The sequence below is a fragment of the Corticium candelabrum genome, chromosome 5, assembly GCF_963422355.1.
Source record: "Corticium candelabrum chromosome 5, ooCorCand1.1, whole genome shotgun sequence".
Classification (NCBI taxonomy): domain Eukaryota; kingdom Metazoa; phylum Porifera; class Homoscleromorpha; order Homosclerophorida; family Plakinidae; genus Corticium; species Corticium candelabrum.
The window spans coordinates 1,255,973-1,267,500 of record NC_085089.1 but is presented as its reverse complement, the minus strand read 5'-3'; the positions used below and the strand labels follow the sequence as shown (position 1 = coordinate 1,267,500).

The following is an 11,528-nucleotide window of genomic DNA, read 5'->3' as shown; positions in this document are numbered from 1 at the left end:
TGTGTGTGTGTGTGTGTGTGTTTATGGACAGAAGAGCTCCATAACAATTTTCCATAAACAGAACAGTAATTTGTTTATTTAGGAACCTTGTGTAGTACGTTAGGTATGAGGTAGTGAATTGAATTGTTATGTATTTGTATCATTTTAGCTCTTTGCGTTAGCATACCATCAGTCCCGTTGGAATTACAGGGACCAGACTGATGTTGAAGAGTAAGCATCTACTATATTGTTGCAAGTGAATACTATATGAGCAACTGATTTTTATGCTTAGAGTCCAAAGTAATTTTGATAAGCACGACATTCCCTATGATGTTCTGTGGTTAGATATTGAGCACACAGATAACAAGAAGTATGTTCTTTTCAGCAGGACAGTCTCTAATCCATATTTGACAATTTTGAATGCTGTAGGATCTTTACTTGGGATGGTCAGAAATTTCCAGACTCAGTAAAGATGCTAAATGATTTGTATCATTATGGCCACAGGGTAAGAATTTTGTGATTTACATTTGTTGATAGATGTGTCATATAGACAATTTACGAACCTGTAAATGTTACTATTGTATAATTTTACAACAATATTTTTGATATATGGTACTAGTTGTGTACCTAATGTCCCTTGTTTCTTGATTTACGTAAGAAAACTAATGCCAGTACTACTGTATGTATAAGACTCAAAGAGATTCATTCTCACAGCTCAGTAGAAACTCAATCCATGGGTGTTCATCGCCACATGGACAATATTGTGGATGGTGGTGAACACAACACTTAGTGTCTGCAAATGTGTTCACTATGTTCAACATGATGTTCAACATGGTTCCATGAGGTCAACATGTGCACAAACAGGGAGTTAGCAAACTGTAATTTGTGACTGTGATTCTTTTTACAAAATTGCGAAAAAATTGGAAAAATACCACATGTACAGTAATGGTTGTAGTTGTGTCTGTGTGTTGTTTCTGGTGTCTTGATCGTCTTTGTTCTTGTATTAGATGGTGACTATTATCGATCCTCATGTGAGGGAAGAGGAAAACTACCACATTCATGATGCAAGTGACTTTATGTTGTATTAATGTAGAATTTCCTTTGTGAAGTTATGGTGTGTAAGTAGTAAGTACTATAGGAAGGAAGTGAGTGCCTTATGGTCATTGACATTTCTGGAGTAAATTACACACAAGAATGTAGTCTCATGTCAGCCTGGCTGGCATAGGTGCAAGTTATGCACATGCATGCCTGTACAAAGATGTTTTTAATGGACTAGCCCTCCGAGTACATGATCATCGTCTTGCACCACACACACACACACACACACACACACACACACACACACACACACACACACACACACACATGGCTGATGATTAAACTGCACATGTCAAATATTATTTATTGCTAGGAAACATAGTTGAGGTTTAATTAAACTGGCTGCTTGTCATGTGTAGGAGGCTTGTAGTAGACAACTCTTCGTAAGGAAGTCTGACAGAACACGAAACGAGAGCTACAGTGGTCATTGTTGGCCAGGTTTATTACAGTAATGAACTACATTTGTCAAGTTATGTTATATCTGAGGTGTTGTTTTAGGTCAATCTTGTTGGCTGGATTTTGTGAATCCAGCAGTGAGGGAGTGGTATGCCAGCATGTTTGACTTAGATAAATATCAGGTATGGGCTTTGGCAGATGTGTGTGTGTGTGTGGGGGGGGGGCTGCAAACACTCTAGTAGAAACACTTGCACATGACGAGTAAAAAAGTTATCCACCCAAATTACAGTCACACCCTTTTGTGACCACGCCTAGATTTTAGCTACATTGAGTAATTAACAAGTAACCTTGGGAGTCCCGTTGCCACAAAATGTGTGCATTGTGTGCACAAATGCTAGCAACTTGTAGCTGTGGAATGCATTCATTTCTTGCATTCTTGGGAGGTATAACAGGAACAAAGCGGTGTGTGTGTAATTGAAATTTAGTCATCTGACTTAGAGAACAGCAGGACCACATGATGCACACAGTGTTATTTGCAGTACTAAAACATACATACATGTAGGTTTTAAAGTGGGTTTTTCCCTAGGACAGAATACGCTGTCTACAAAATGGCGGTAAGTAGAGCAACCAAGCTGTAAGTAGATCATACACAAGTTGATGCCCGTCACACTGGTTAACTCTCATATCTCTGGTAGACTGGCGTATACGTAGGTTCCTCTTTCGTACGTTGATTTGCAAAAGCCTCGGTAAATGCTTGCAAACAGGGAACACCGTGTCTATGCGATTTGTTAAAAAATAAGGTCAGACGTAGCATCCAGTACTTGAGTCATGGCAGAAACGGATCGTTTGTCAGCACTTGACTCTGCCTGCCCAGTAGACAACTCTGCATAAAATACAGCATTTTCTGCCAATTCTCTTGTGCTGTGTGTGTGTGTGTGTGTGTGTGTGTGTGCATGTTTGTACTAAGCAATACATACTTGTCATTTATTACTGTCGATTAGCAGGATTCAGGTCTGACTTGCACTGCTACTCATATTCGATTTACTTTAACTTTGTCCCTTCCTGGATACAAGCGGAGGGGGCTCTTAGCAGCATTTCGCTCATTGAGTTAACGTAAGAACTAACCGATTCATGATAGTTTGCATTGACTCAAACTTTGACGATGCAAACAGGTTCAATACAAGGAGATCTACTTACTAATAACGTGCTAGACACAGGAGCCTCAAAGTCAGCCTTTTGTAGCAGCACCAATTTCCTAGTTTTACAAGTATCAAGTGTACAATAATTTGTTAATTGTATGAGATCATCTTACTACATATTTAGAGTTCTAGCATATCTAACTCCTAGAATGTGATCGGCTTTCAGCATGCATAATTAGATTGTTGGGCCAGAAATGCTGTTGAAGTTAAAATCAGAGATCAACCGTAGAGGAAGAGTTGTAGATGATAGTGCTTTAAGCCTCTGTAGGACATTCATGTGTTGTTTCAGCTATGAGCCAGAAGAAACGAGACTTTGTAAAGTCACTTGACTTTGTGAGTAGCAAACTCGAAACATGTATGGCTTGACTGACTTCCAGTGGATAGATGGATGTGAAACAATGTCTGTCACGTCCAGGAATGTACCATGCCCTCAATGTGGTCCAATCACCAAGCAGTAGTTGCGATTTGTTGTACATGGCAACCAGAGACAATGAATGAACCACCAATCAGACTTGTAAAATGTTCATGAAAGAGTTTTACCAGAACAGTGTAATTCACGTTTGAAATCTTGTATGTAATAACTCTTGTTCCTTTGATGATTACAGATTACCCCATTTTAGTGGTGTTACAGACTTTGTGGTCATGTGAGATGACAGTCTCTTAGTATGATTTTAAAGAGATTTTAAAGGTCTGGACCTTCAATGCTACGCATTTTGTCGTAATCCGAACAGCTTTGCTAATCAGAACAGGGCTTGACATGGGGCAGTTCGGATTAGCAAGGTTCTACCGTAGTTCTATCATGGTTTTCAAATGTAAACACAGCTTCAATTACTAAAAGTTTATTAGAACCAAATAGTTATGTGTTTTAGGTTTGTTTGATAATTGTGTAACATACTTATTTGACTGCTGCTTGACTCATCAGTTTCATCTGTTTATCACAGGGCTCAACGTTGTCATTGTTTACATGGAATGACATGAATGAGGTAATAGAGCTTGTGAGCTAATGATTAATAATGTCATAGTCTAAGCTTCTCTCTCTGACTGAATTATCTGTAGCCATCTGTGTTTAATGGCCCTGAGATAACTATGCACAAAGATGTTCGTCACAGTGACGGCTACAATGACTGGGAACACAGAGATGTTCACAACATCTATGGAATGTTTCAACAGCAGGCTAGCTCTGAAGGTCTTGTACATAGATCAGATGACAAGGAGAGGCCTTTTGTGCTCTCAAGAGCATTCTTCGCTGGATCACAGAGATTCGGTAATTGACTGTCATAGTATCAAGGCCATTCTGAAGTTCTTACTGAATAGCATGTCGACAAGTGATAGTCTCGATTCTTTAACCTTTTAGTGTGTTCAAGAGCTATGAGTGTAATTAATTGATTGTGAACTTTGCACAGGACTCTTGAACTAGACAGCCTGCATGTCTGCTTTAAGGACGGACATGCCACTTTGTTGTGTATATTTATGTATATGTATGATTATGTCACTAGTGAGTGTTAGGTTTGTGATGTCAGGTGCTGTATGGACTGGTGACAACAAAGCTGAGTGGAGCCATCTGGCTGCAAGCATGCCAATGCTCATGTCAATCAGCTTGGCAGGTCTTCCCTTCGTTGGTGCAGATGTTGGTGGATTCTTCCAAAATCCCAGTGATGAGCTATTAAAAAGGTGGTACCAGGTGAGTGCATACATGAGTCACTCAGTAGCTATTCTCTAATGTCTGCTATCTTATAGGCTGGTGCATATCAGCCATTTTTCAGAGCACATGCTCACATGGATACAAGACGACGAGAACCATGGGTTTTTTGTTCTGAAACACTAAATTCAATTCGAGAGTCTATTAGGGCTCGTTATGCTCTCTTGCCTTATTGGTACACAGAATTTTACAAGACTTCACAAACTGGAGAGCCCGTCATGAGGTGACCGTTTCTGTGATAATTTGGTGTTGATTACTATTGATAATTGGCTATGCCTACTATTTTGTAGGCCACTGTGGGTTGATTATCCCAATGATGAAAGAACATACAGCATGCAAGACCAATACCTCATTGGTAAGTTAATTCAAATTATTGCTTTGCAATTCCAACAGGAGTTGTAAGTTTTACAATCTCATTGACAAATGTTATTCCAAGGCCCAAACTTTCTGTTGTAAAGCATTAAAATTGTTTGTTTGCAACTACACTAACTTGGAGGAACATGTCCCACAGTACACTGTGTAAGACATACTGCTCTATGGGGGCACGTACCATACCTATGGCCTACAGCAGACCCAGCCTCGTACTTTTTCTCTACAGATGTGGTTGCAGTTGCTTGGATATATTCACATAATATAATTTGGGTTTTTAAAAAAAACTTGAGAGTTCATGACTTCTGGGTAGTCATTTATAGGCTGCTGCTGATGTGTAAACTGCAGCTAGGCTGCTTTGACAACACACATACTAGGCCATGGCTTATTAATTTGATATTTCTTCATATGTCTTTTGGTGCAGTTTGTGGTGTATGTTTGGTTGCCATTCTACTTGTAGTTTCTACTTGCCAGTAATCATTGGCTGATTAGCAAGTAATGTTGGTGGCTATTAATTAATGATTGCACTGATTTTCCACAAAGGTTCTGACCTTCTGGTGAAGCCTGTGACATCTGAAGGAGCAACTTCGATTTCAGTTTATCTCCCTGATAAAAATGGGGTAGGTACTTTTAGTCTCAAGGTATTAACTATTCTGATGACTAGTTGTACAGGTGTGGTACGATCAAGATGACTATACACAATACAATGGTAACCAGGATCTCTCACTGTCAGTGACCATCGATAAGGTCTGAGATATTTCTCCATAATCTGCTAGTCATTATGTGTATTACATTATTGCAGATTCCTGTATTCATTCGAGCTGGTAGCATTATCCCAAAGAAGCTAAGAGTTAGAAGGTCATCTGAAATGATGTGCAATGACCCATACACACTGTACATTGCTTTGGACAAACAGGTATGATAAGTACACAGCACAGATTGGTAACGATAGGGTGGGTAGCTAGGAGTGGCAGTCTTCTCACTCATACACAGCTTTGGCTCTGATAATCAAGACGACTGTGTACTCTTCAGTCTTGTGAGCTAGTATTGCCACGGTCATGCCAGATTTCCATATGAAATGAATGTAATAGGCAGATCCTTCATTTTCCATGCAGACATTTTTATCAACCGTGTCTCAAACTCTGATACCTTGCTAGGCTACTTCACACAGGTGTCTATAATCTGTATTTGTAATATTTTGAATACTTCTTGTGGCTGTTTGTTTGTCTGTCGCCACCAGCAGGACTTATTACATCTATGCCTTGATTGGCTAGATTACAGATAACGAAGCCTAAGTGGTTATCATTGTACTAGATGGTCGTATAGAGCTCCTACTTTGAAAACAGGTTCTTGTTAGATGGTCACCAGGTGGACTACTCACTCAGAGTTTGTAGTCTCAGTTTCTCACCGTAGACAGCATTGGAAACTACAGAGCTTAGTTTGTTGTTCTGCTGCTGTTGTACATCATATTGTGATACTTCAACTCACACCATCACGTAGCCAGACCGCTCCCCTCTTGATAGGTGTAGGTCTGGCCATGTGAGACTAGCTATTGATAATTATACATAGTACCTGAAATGTTTGTACAGGCATTAATTAAGCTGCTAATGTTTGTTGAGGTTTTGTGTGACCAACAACTTCCATTTGCAAGTGTCTGATGATGTTGTAGGGTAAAGCATCAGGATTACTTTATGCTGATGATGGACACTCTTTTGAGTATAAGACAAAGGGCCAATTTTTGCTGAGATCCTTTGAGTTTTCCAACAACGTACTTACGAGCAAGTAGGCTGCTTTCTGACATCTATTTGACCAGTTGGAAACTTAACGTTGATTTTGCTTAGATCTGCCAATCCTCAAGGTGTTTATCAGAGCAAGTCATACATCGAACGTGTAATTATATTGGGTCTTGATTCACAACCTTCTTCTGTCACTATTCTTGAACAAGGTAAGTGATAAGTCACGTGTAAATAGTTTTGCTATGCCTAACAAATTGCTATGCAGCATCATTCTTTTCTATTGGCTCAGGACAGTCTCTCAAGTTCACATATGATGCTCGCAAACGGAGCCTGATTGTGAAGAAACCAGGGGCCAATATTGGCAAAGACTTCAGTCTTAAACTCAGTTGAGAATCAGTAGCTTGGATAGCAATGTAGAGAAATGGTACAGTACTGCCTTTTTCTTGGTGCACATCATTGATTAAAAAAGGTTAAAATAAAATTAAGAATGACGTGATCATTGTGTGGATGTTCAAGTTCATTAATGTACAGTACGTTGTGAAATGGTACGTTCAATTGTTCAGAATAATGTAGAAGTAACCACCAAGTCCTTATTTCTATTGGTAGTAACAGTCTGCATCTCCTGCACTTTGGTTATTTCAGTATACTACATGTATTCAGTCACAAAGTTGCCTATTTAGGAGAATCGCCGTATCACGCATTTAACAAAGAAGCACTAAGTCAAGACTCACTCAAGTCACTAAGTATCATGCACTCGCTGCAAGCTTGTGCGGATAAAGCCAAGGCTGATATGAAAGAGTGAGATCTCTGTGCTAGGACTCTGGGTCTGTCACACGACAACTACACTACAAGAGAGAACCGATCCAATCAACCTTCTGTCTCTCCATCAGTTGACAGAAACAGTAACCAACATGACCTTGCATACTCAATGGCACAAAATGCAACAGAGAATGCACAAACAAAATGTCACTGCCACAACCTTCCCTGACACACAAATTGTATCTATGTAACTGGAAGGGTTTGGGTTAGTTTGGTGTCATTTTCGAGGTGCAGAACAACGTTGCTGTCTTATTTGCAGTACACCCAAGTAATTTGTTAAGTATTGATTCAATGGCCTGACTTTGTTCAGCTGTGTTCATTTAATTGATTTACTAGTTGATCAGGTAATGAGCACACTATACTTTGATACACACACCTGGAAAATGTTTGCTCTGGGATTTCTCTGGGCAGATGAGTTGTACACATCAAAGCAATTGTTAGGCTACGTAGGTGACTCTCAGAACTGCTTTGACCTGACAGACAGGCTTAGATATTAGGAAGAGCAAAGTGACTTGTACCTACTTCTTAATTAAGCCTCTACTCGATTCTCTCCGTCAGCTGTATAATGAAGTTGTATCTACATCTGTAACAATTTAAGAATTCCTCCATGGGTGCCATGGAAACTCCATTTGCAAATCATCATCTAGGACTATGGTATCTAGCCTACAGTTGAAGAAACGTCACATCTCTACAGACCCATGCCTCTCTCACCCTTTACCTTACCAGACACTAATACACCCAACCTGACTGCACACTTACTGTCATGTAGTTTGTTTTTAGAATGAACAGCTTGCGACCTAAAACTTGATATCAAACACAAGCAAGCAGTCATTATTAGAACTTTGCAGGCACACAGAAGTCATTTGTTTCATAACAACTGTACAGCTGCTTGTGCATCATAAGATTCCTTGAATATGACAGTTGCCTCGTCTGTAACTATATCTGTTGAAAATTCTACCGAACTACTTCAATACCCATACTACGTGCCGAACCAATAACTGTCTTACAAATACTCGGCAAAGGCACTCGTTTCAATGCGAGATCTTGCTGTTTAATAAGAGCTATCTCATATATGTGTTTCAGAGAAATTCGTCCAACGAGCTTTTGGCCTACAGCAAAATTAAGAATTCTTACAAACAGATTTTCTGTATTAATTAAGATACATAACATGAGACTTTACCTGGTTCCTTACTCCCCTTCTCTAGCCCAGCAGCAGCCAACAAAAAATAGCTAGTTGGTGGGGTTGTCATTTGTATTTCAAATGATCGATCAGACTGGAGTAAACAGAGGCTGTCTTGTAGATACCGTGTTTATATTTAAACTAAATTAAGTTAGCAAGTATATGATTAGTATTGTAAATGTATTAATAGACATTAATTATTTGGTCATTCCGCAATATTTCTAAACCATTTACTAAGAACAGATAAATTTCACTCAGTTGACCATCCAAAATCGGTCTGTTTCAGTAGATCTTAATTTCTAAAGGGCAAGTGACAAAAGCATACACCACATTTGCAACCCTGTTCATGTTGCTAGAACTGTAATACAATAATATATGGCAAGATCCTTGAAAAAGGACGTTGTTTCTACATCATCGTAAATCCAGGCAGAATGCCCCAAGTTGGAGGCTCAATTTCTCAGTACAGAGTTTTATTAAGAAAAAGGTACATACAGTACACTGTACCAATAGAATCAAGGCAGTTAGTACTATCATCAGAATGGTCACTTGTATTTTGGTGAAAGTTCAATCTCTTTATAAAATTACCATAATAAGGCACTCCTCAAATAACCTCCCTACAAGCCACTACGCTAGCTATTAAGTCTATGCTTGTTCAGCTACTGACCTATATGTAAATGTGTGAGTATATTTTCTTAGAACTTATTACCTTGAACGTAATCCGTGTTGGAATAGGTACACCTTCCTTGATATGCTTCGTTTTATCATTAAATTCTTTACAAAACATCCCAATGTTGACTCCTCTCTGCAACACAACAACCAAACAGGAATTGCCAGCTAGGGATATAAAGAAATTCTACGATGTCTAGAAGCCTTCTTACTTGGCCTAAGGCTGGACCCAAAGGAGGTGAAGAGGAAGCTTTTCCTGCTGCGATGTACGTCCTAAGAGTTCCTATCACTCGACCAGCCTTCGCCATAATGATATCGTGTACGGGATACGTCTTCATCCAAGACCCGTATACAGTAGCAGTACCGCATACGGGACACACGATCGAGCAAGTCGTATCAAACTTATGGTTATCCGGCTTCTTGTAAACTGTACCATGTGTTTCAACGTAGACGTAGTCGTCAATTGTTGGTGGATAGATTTCTTCGAATTTTGCTGCTACGTGCATGTAAGTGACTCCGAGCAGTTGAAAGTCGGTTTTGGCGATTGCTAGTGTTTGTATAGAGCCGTCAATGAGATCGACCCAGAGATGGTAAGTTTCTTGCTGTAAGTTGTGTGTACCAACTGCGTACCAACAGCTAGTCTCTATTACAAACACATTATTGTCACACCTCAAAGGGTAACAAATACACATGTACACGACTTCTATTTTCTGGATTTGGAAACGGCTCTCCGGTGCTCTAAATCTACAGTCCGTCTGGAAAATTGCTAAAGTGCTTGAATCTAGCATACATTGATATCATTAATTTAGTTGTACGTATCTATCAGCTAGGTCCAGTCTTCTATTTGGTAGTGTACTCTGTATGTCTTAGGAACAACAGTAACTGGTAAACGGGTGTGGCTTCTGAACACCGGCTAACGTGCTAGTTCAGTCATTCACACGTCCTGTTACCGGTCAGTCGTTGAAGAGCTAGAGAGATGGCCAGCTAGAGAGATGGCCCAGCAACGCAGCCCTAAAGATGCTGAAACTGCTAGTCCGTATCAAGTGACTAGACGTATACCATTTGCTCAACGGCTTGTTGAACAAGCTACAGAAGACTACGTCGAGCAAGCTTTTAAACAACACGCTGCAGAAAGCCGTAAAGTAGCCCTTGTCTCGAAACGTGAACCTCCATCCCTCAAGACTACGAGTCACAACACGTTCGCCTCTGTTAGCAAACAACCGGTGTCCGAAGTCACGGTAGAAGACCCACAACTCTGTCTGGTTTACAAAAAGGACATTCTCGTCAACATGCTCAAGTTAGAGCAAGCGCCGTGCTATATCGTTAAAGAAAATTTCATCCTGGCTCTTCAGAGAGAAGTGACACCACGAATGCGAACACTGCTTCTCGACTGGCTTCATGCTGTGCACGTTAGATTCAACTTACTGCAAGAAACTTACAATCTCTGCGTCGATCTCATTGACCGCTCCATACAAACACTAGCAATCGCCAAAACCAACTTTCAACTACTCGGAGTCACTTGCATGCACGTAGCGGCAAAATTCGAAGAAATCTATCCACCAACAATTGACGACTACGTCTACGTAACAGACAACACCTACTCAGCTCAGGAGATACGAAAACAAGAGATACTCGTCCTAAAGTCTTTACACTATCGAATTAGCCGACCACTGGCAATTCAATTCCTTCGTCAGCTATCGGCCGAAGGCAATGCGTCTGTTGTTGAACACAACATGGCAAAATTTTTGCTGGATGTATCAATCATGGACCAAAAGGTGGCATCTTGCTTGCCGTCACAACGCGCTGCTGCTGCTCTACTGCTGGCTGTTCGCATATTGAAAAGAGAAGGTCGAATGCAATCCCTCCGTATCGACAAGGCTCTTTCTCTCTTCTGCCTCGTACCCTCTCCGTCTCCAACTTCCGTTCGAAAGCAAGTAGCAGCATTGGCCGAGCAGTTCCTGTCCGCATTAAGGTGGATGCGCAAGTCGCGTTACAAATCAGTATTCGAGAAATACTCCGGCAGCAGATACTACCATGTAAGCGACGTCAAAGCAGTCAAAGAACTCTAACAAGTGTGTTATAGTATAGCTATAACTGTAAATAAGGAATTGCACTTAATTCAGCTCTAACGGTTTACATTGTGTTAGTGGGGGGAGGCGTATAGTAGCTAGACCACTTCAAATAATGAAAACTTGATACCTTGAACGCAATCGGTGTTAGAATACGTAGACTGTGCGCACCGTCCTTTTACCCACGTTCCATTCTTTTGCAATATGTTTAACAAATACATGTGCATTCTCACGTGCTGCAACAGAGAATCAAAACATGGCAAGATATAGTATGAAATATTCTCTAATTATTCAACGTCTTTCTGGTCTATAGCTTTC

The 11,528-nt window shown here is 40.2% G+C and overlaps 3 protein-coding genes across 5 annotated transcripts in view; 2 read left to right on the top strand and 1 right to left on the bottom strand.

Annotated features, from left to right (window-relative positions):
* The window catches only part of LOC134179969 (neutral alpha-glucosidase AB-like), an 11,541-nt gene extending 4,569 nt beyond the window's left edge, over positions 1-6,972 (top strand). For 2 of the 3 annotated variants that reach the window (XM_062647017.1, XM_062647015.1), the window contains 17 exons: positions 149-210; positions 272-349; positions 409-484; positions 987-1,043; positions 1,437-1,515; positions 1,576-1,655; positions 3,614-3,655; positions 3,729-3,936; positions 4,193-4,353; positions 4,410-4,594; positions 4,662-4,726; positions 5,284-5,360; positions 5,413-5,487; positions 5,543-5,656; positions 6,410-6,522; positions 6,582-6,685; positions 6,742-6,972. In XM_062647017.1, the coding sequence (XP_062503001.1) occupies positions 149-210; positions 272-349; positions 409-484; positions 987-1,043; positions 1,437-1,515; positions 1,576-1,655; positions 3,614-3,655; positions 3,729-3,936; positions 4,193-4,353; positions 4,410-4,594; positions 4,662-4,726; positions 5,284-5,360; positions 5,413-5,487; positions 5,543-5,656; positions 6,410-6,522; positions 6,582-6,685; positions 6,742-6,866 (1,701 nt within the window). In that variant the 3' untranslated portion in view covers positions 6,867-6,972. The remainder of the gene's footprint in view (positions 1-148; positions 211-271; positions 350-408; positions 485-986; positions 1,044-1,436; positions 1,516-1,575; positions 1,656-3,613; positions 3,656-3,728; positions 3,937-4,192; positions 4,354-4,409; positions 4,595-4,661; positions 4,727-5,283; positions 5,361-5,412; positions 5,488-5,542; positions 5,657-6,409; positions 6,523-6,581; positions 6,686-6,741) is intronic. The other variant, XM_062647016.1, reaches the window with a different exon arrangement.
* Positions 6,973-8,105: 1,133 nt separating this feature from the next.
* Positions 8,106-9,585, bottom strand: LOC134179973 (large ribosomal subunit protein uL11m-like). Its single transcript, XM_062647021.1, has 4 exons — positions 9,354-9,585; positions 9,182-9,277; positions 8,476-8,569; positions 8,106-8,404 (listed from the first exon to the last, which is right to left on the bottom strand). Exons 1-4 carry the CDS (start codon positions 9,477-9,479, stop codon positions 8,250-8,252), a joined length of 471 nt encoding a protein of 156 aa, XP_062503005.1. The 5' UTR covers positions 9,480-9,585; the 3' UTR covers positions 8,106-8,249.
* Positions 9,586-9,847: 262 nt separating this feature from the next.
* LOC134180146 (G2/mitotic-specific cyclin-B-like) lies at positions 9,848-11,459 on the top strand. The gene has a single exon (XM_062647236.1). The coding sequence runs from the start codon at positions 10,134-10,136 to the stop codon at positions 11,208-11,210; it is 1,077 nt and encodes a 358-aa protein (XP_062503220.1). The 5' UTR covers positions 9,848-10,133; the 3' UTR covers positions 11,211-11,459.
* Positions 11,460-11,528: the final 69 nt, after the last annotated feature.

Excerpts from the sequence above, each read along its gene's own strand:
- LOC134179973 (XM_062647021.1), bottom strand. The coding sequence starts at position 9,479 with ATGAAGACGTATCCCGTACACGATATCATTATGGCGAAGGCTGGTCGA. Across the intron at positions 9,278-9,353 it reads TGGGTCCAGCCTTAGGCCAA|AGAGGAGTCAACATTGGGAT; the intron begins GTAAGAAGGCTT and ends GTTGTGTTGCAG. Across the intron at positions 8,405-8,475 it reads GAAGGGGAGTAAGGAACCAG|GCCAAAAGCTCGTTGGACGA; the intron begins GTAAAGTCTCAT and ends ATTTTGCTGTAG.
- LOC134180146 (XM_062647236.1), top strand. The coding sequence starts at position 10,134 with ATGGCCCAGCAACGCAGCCCTAAAGATGCTGAAACTGCTAGTCCGTAT.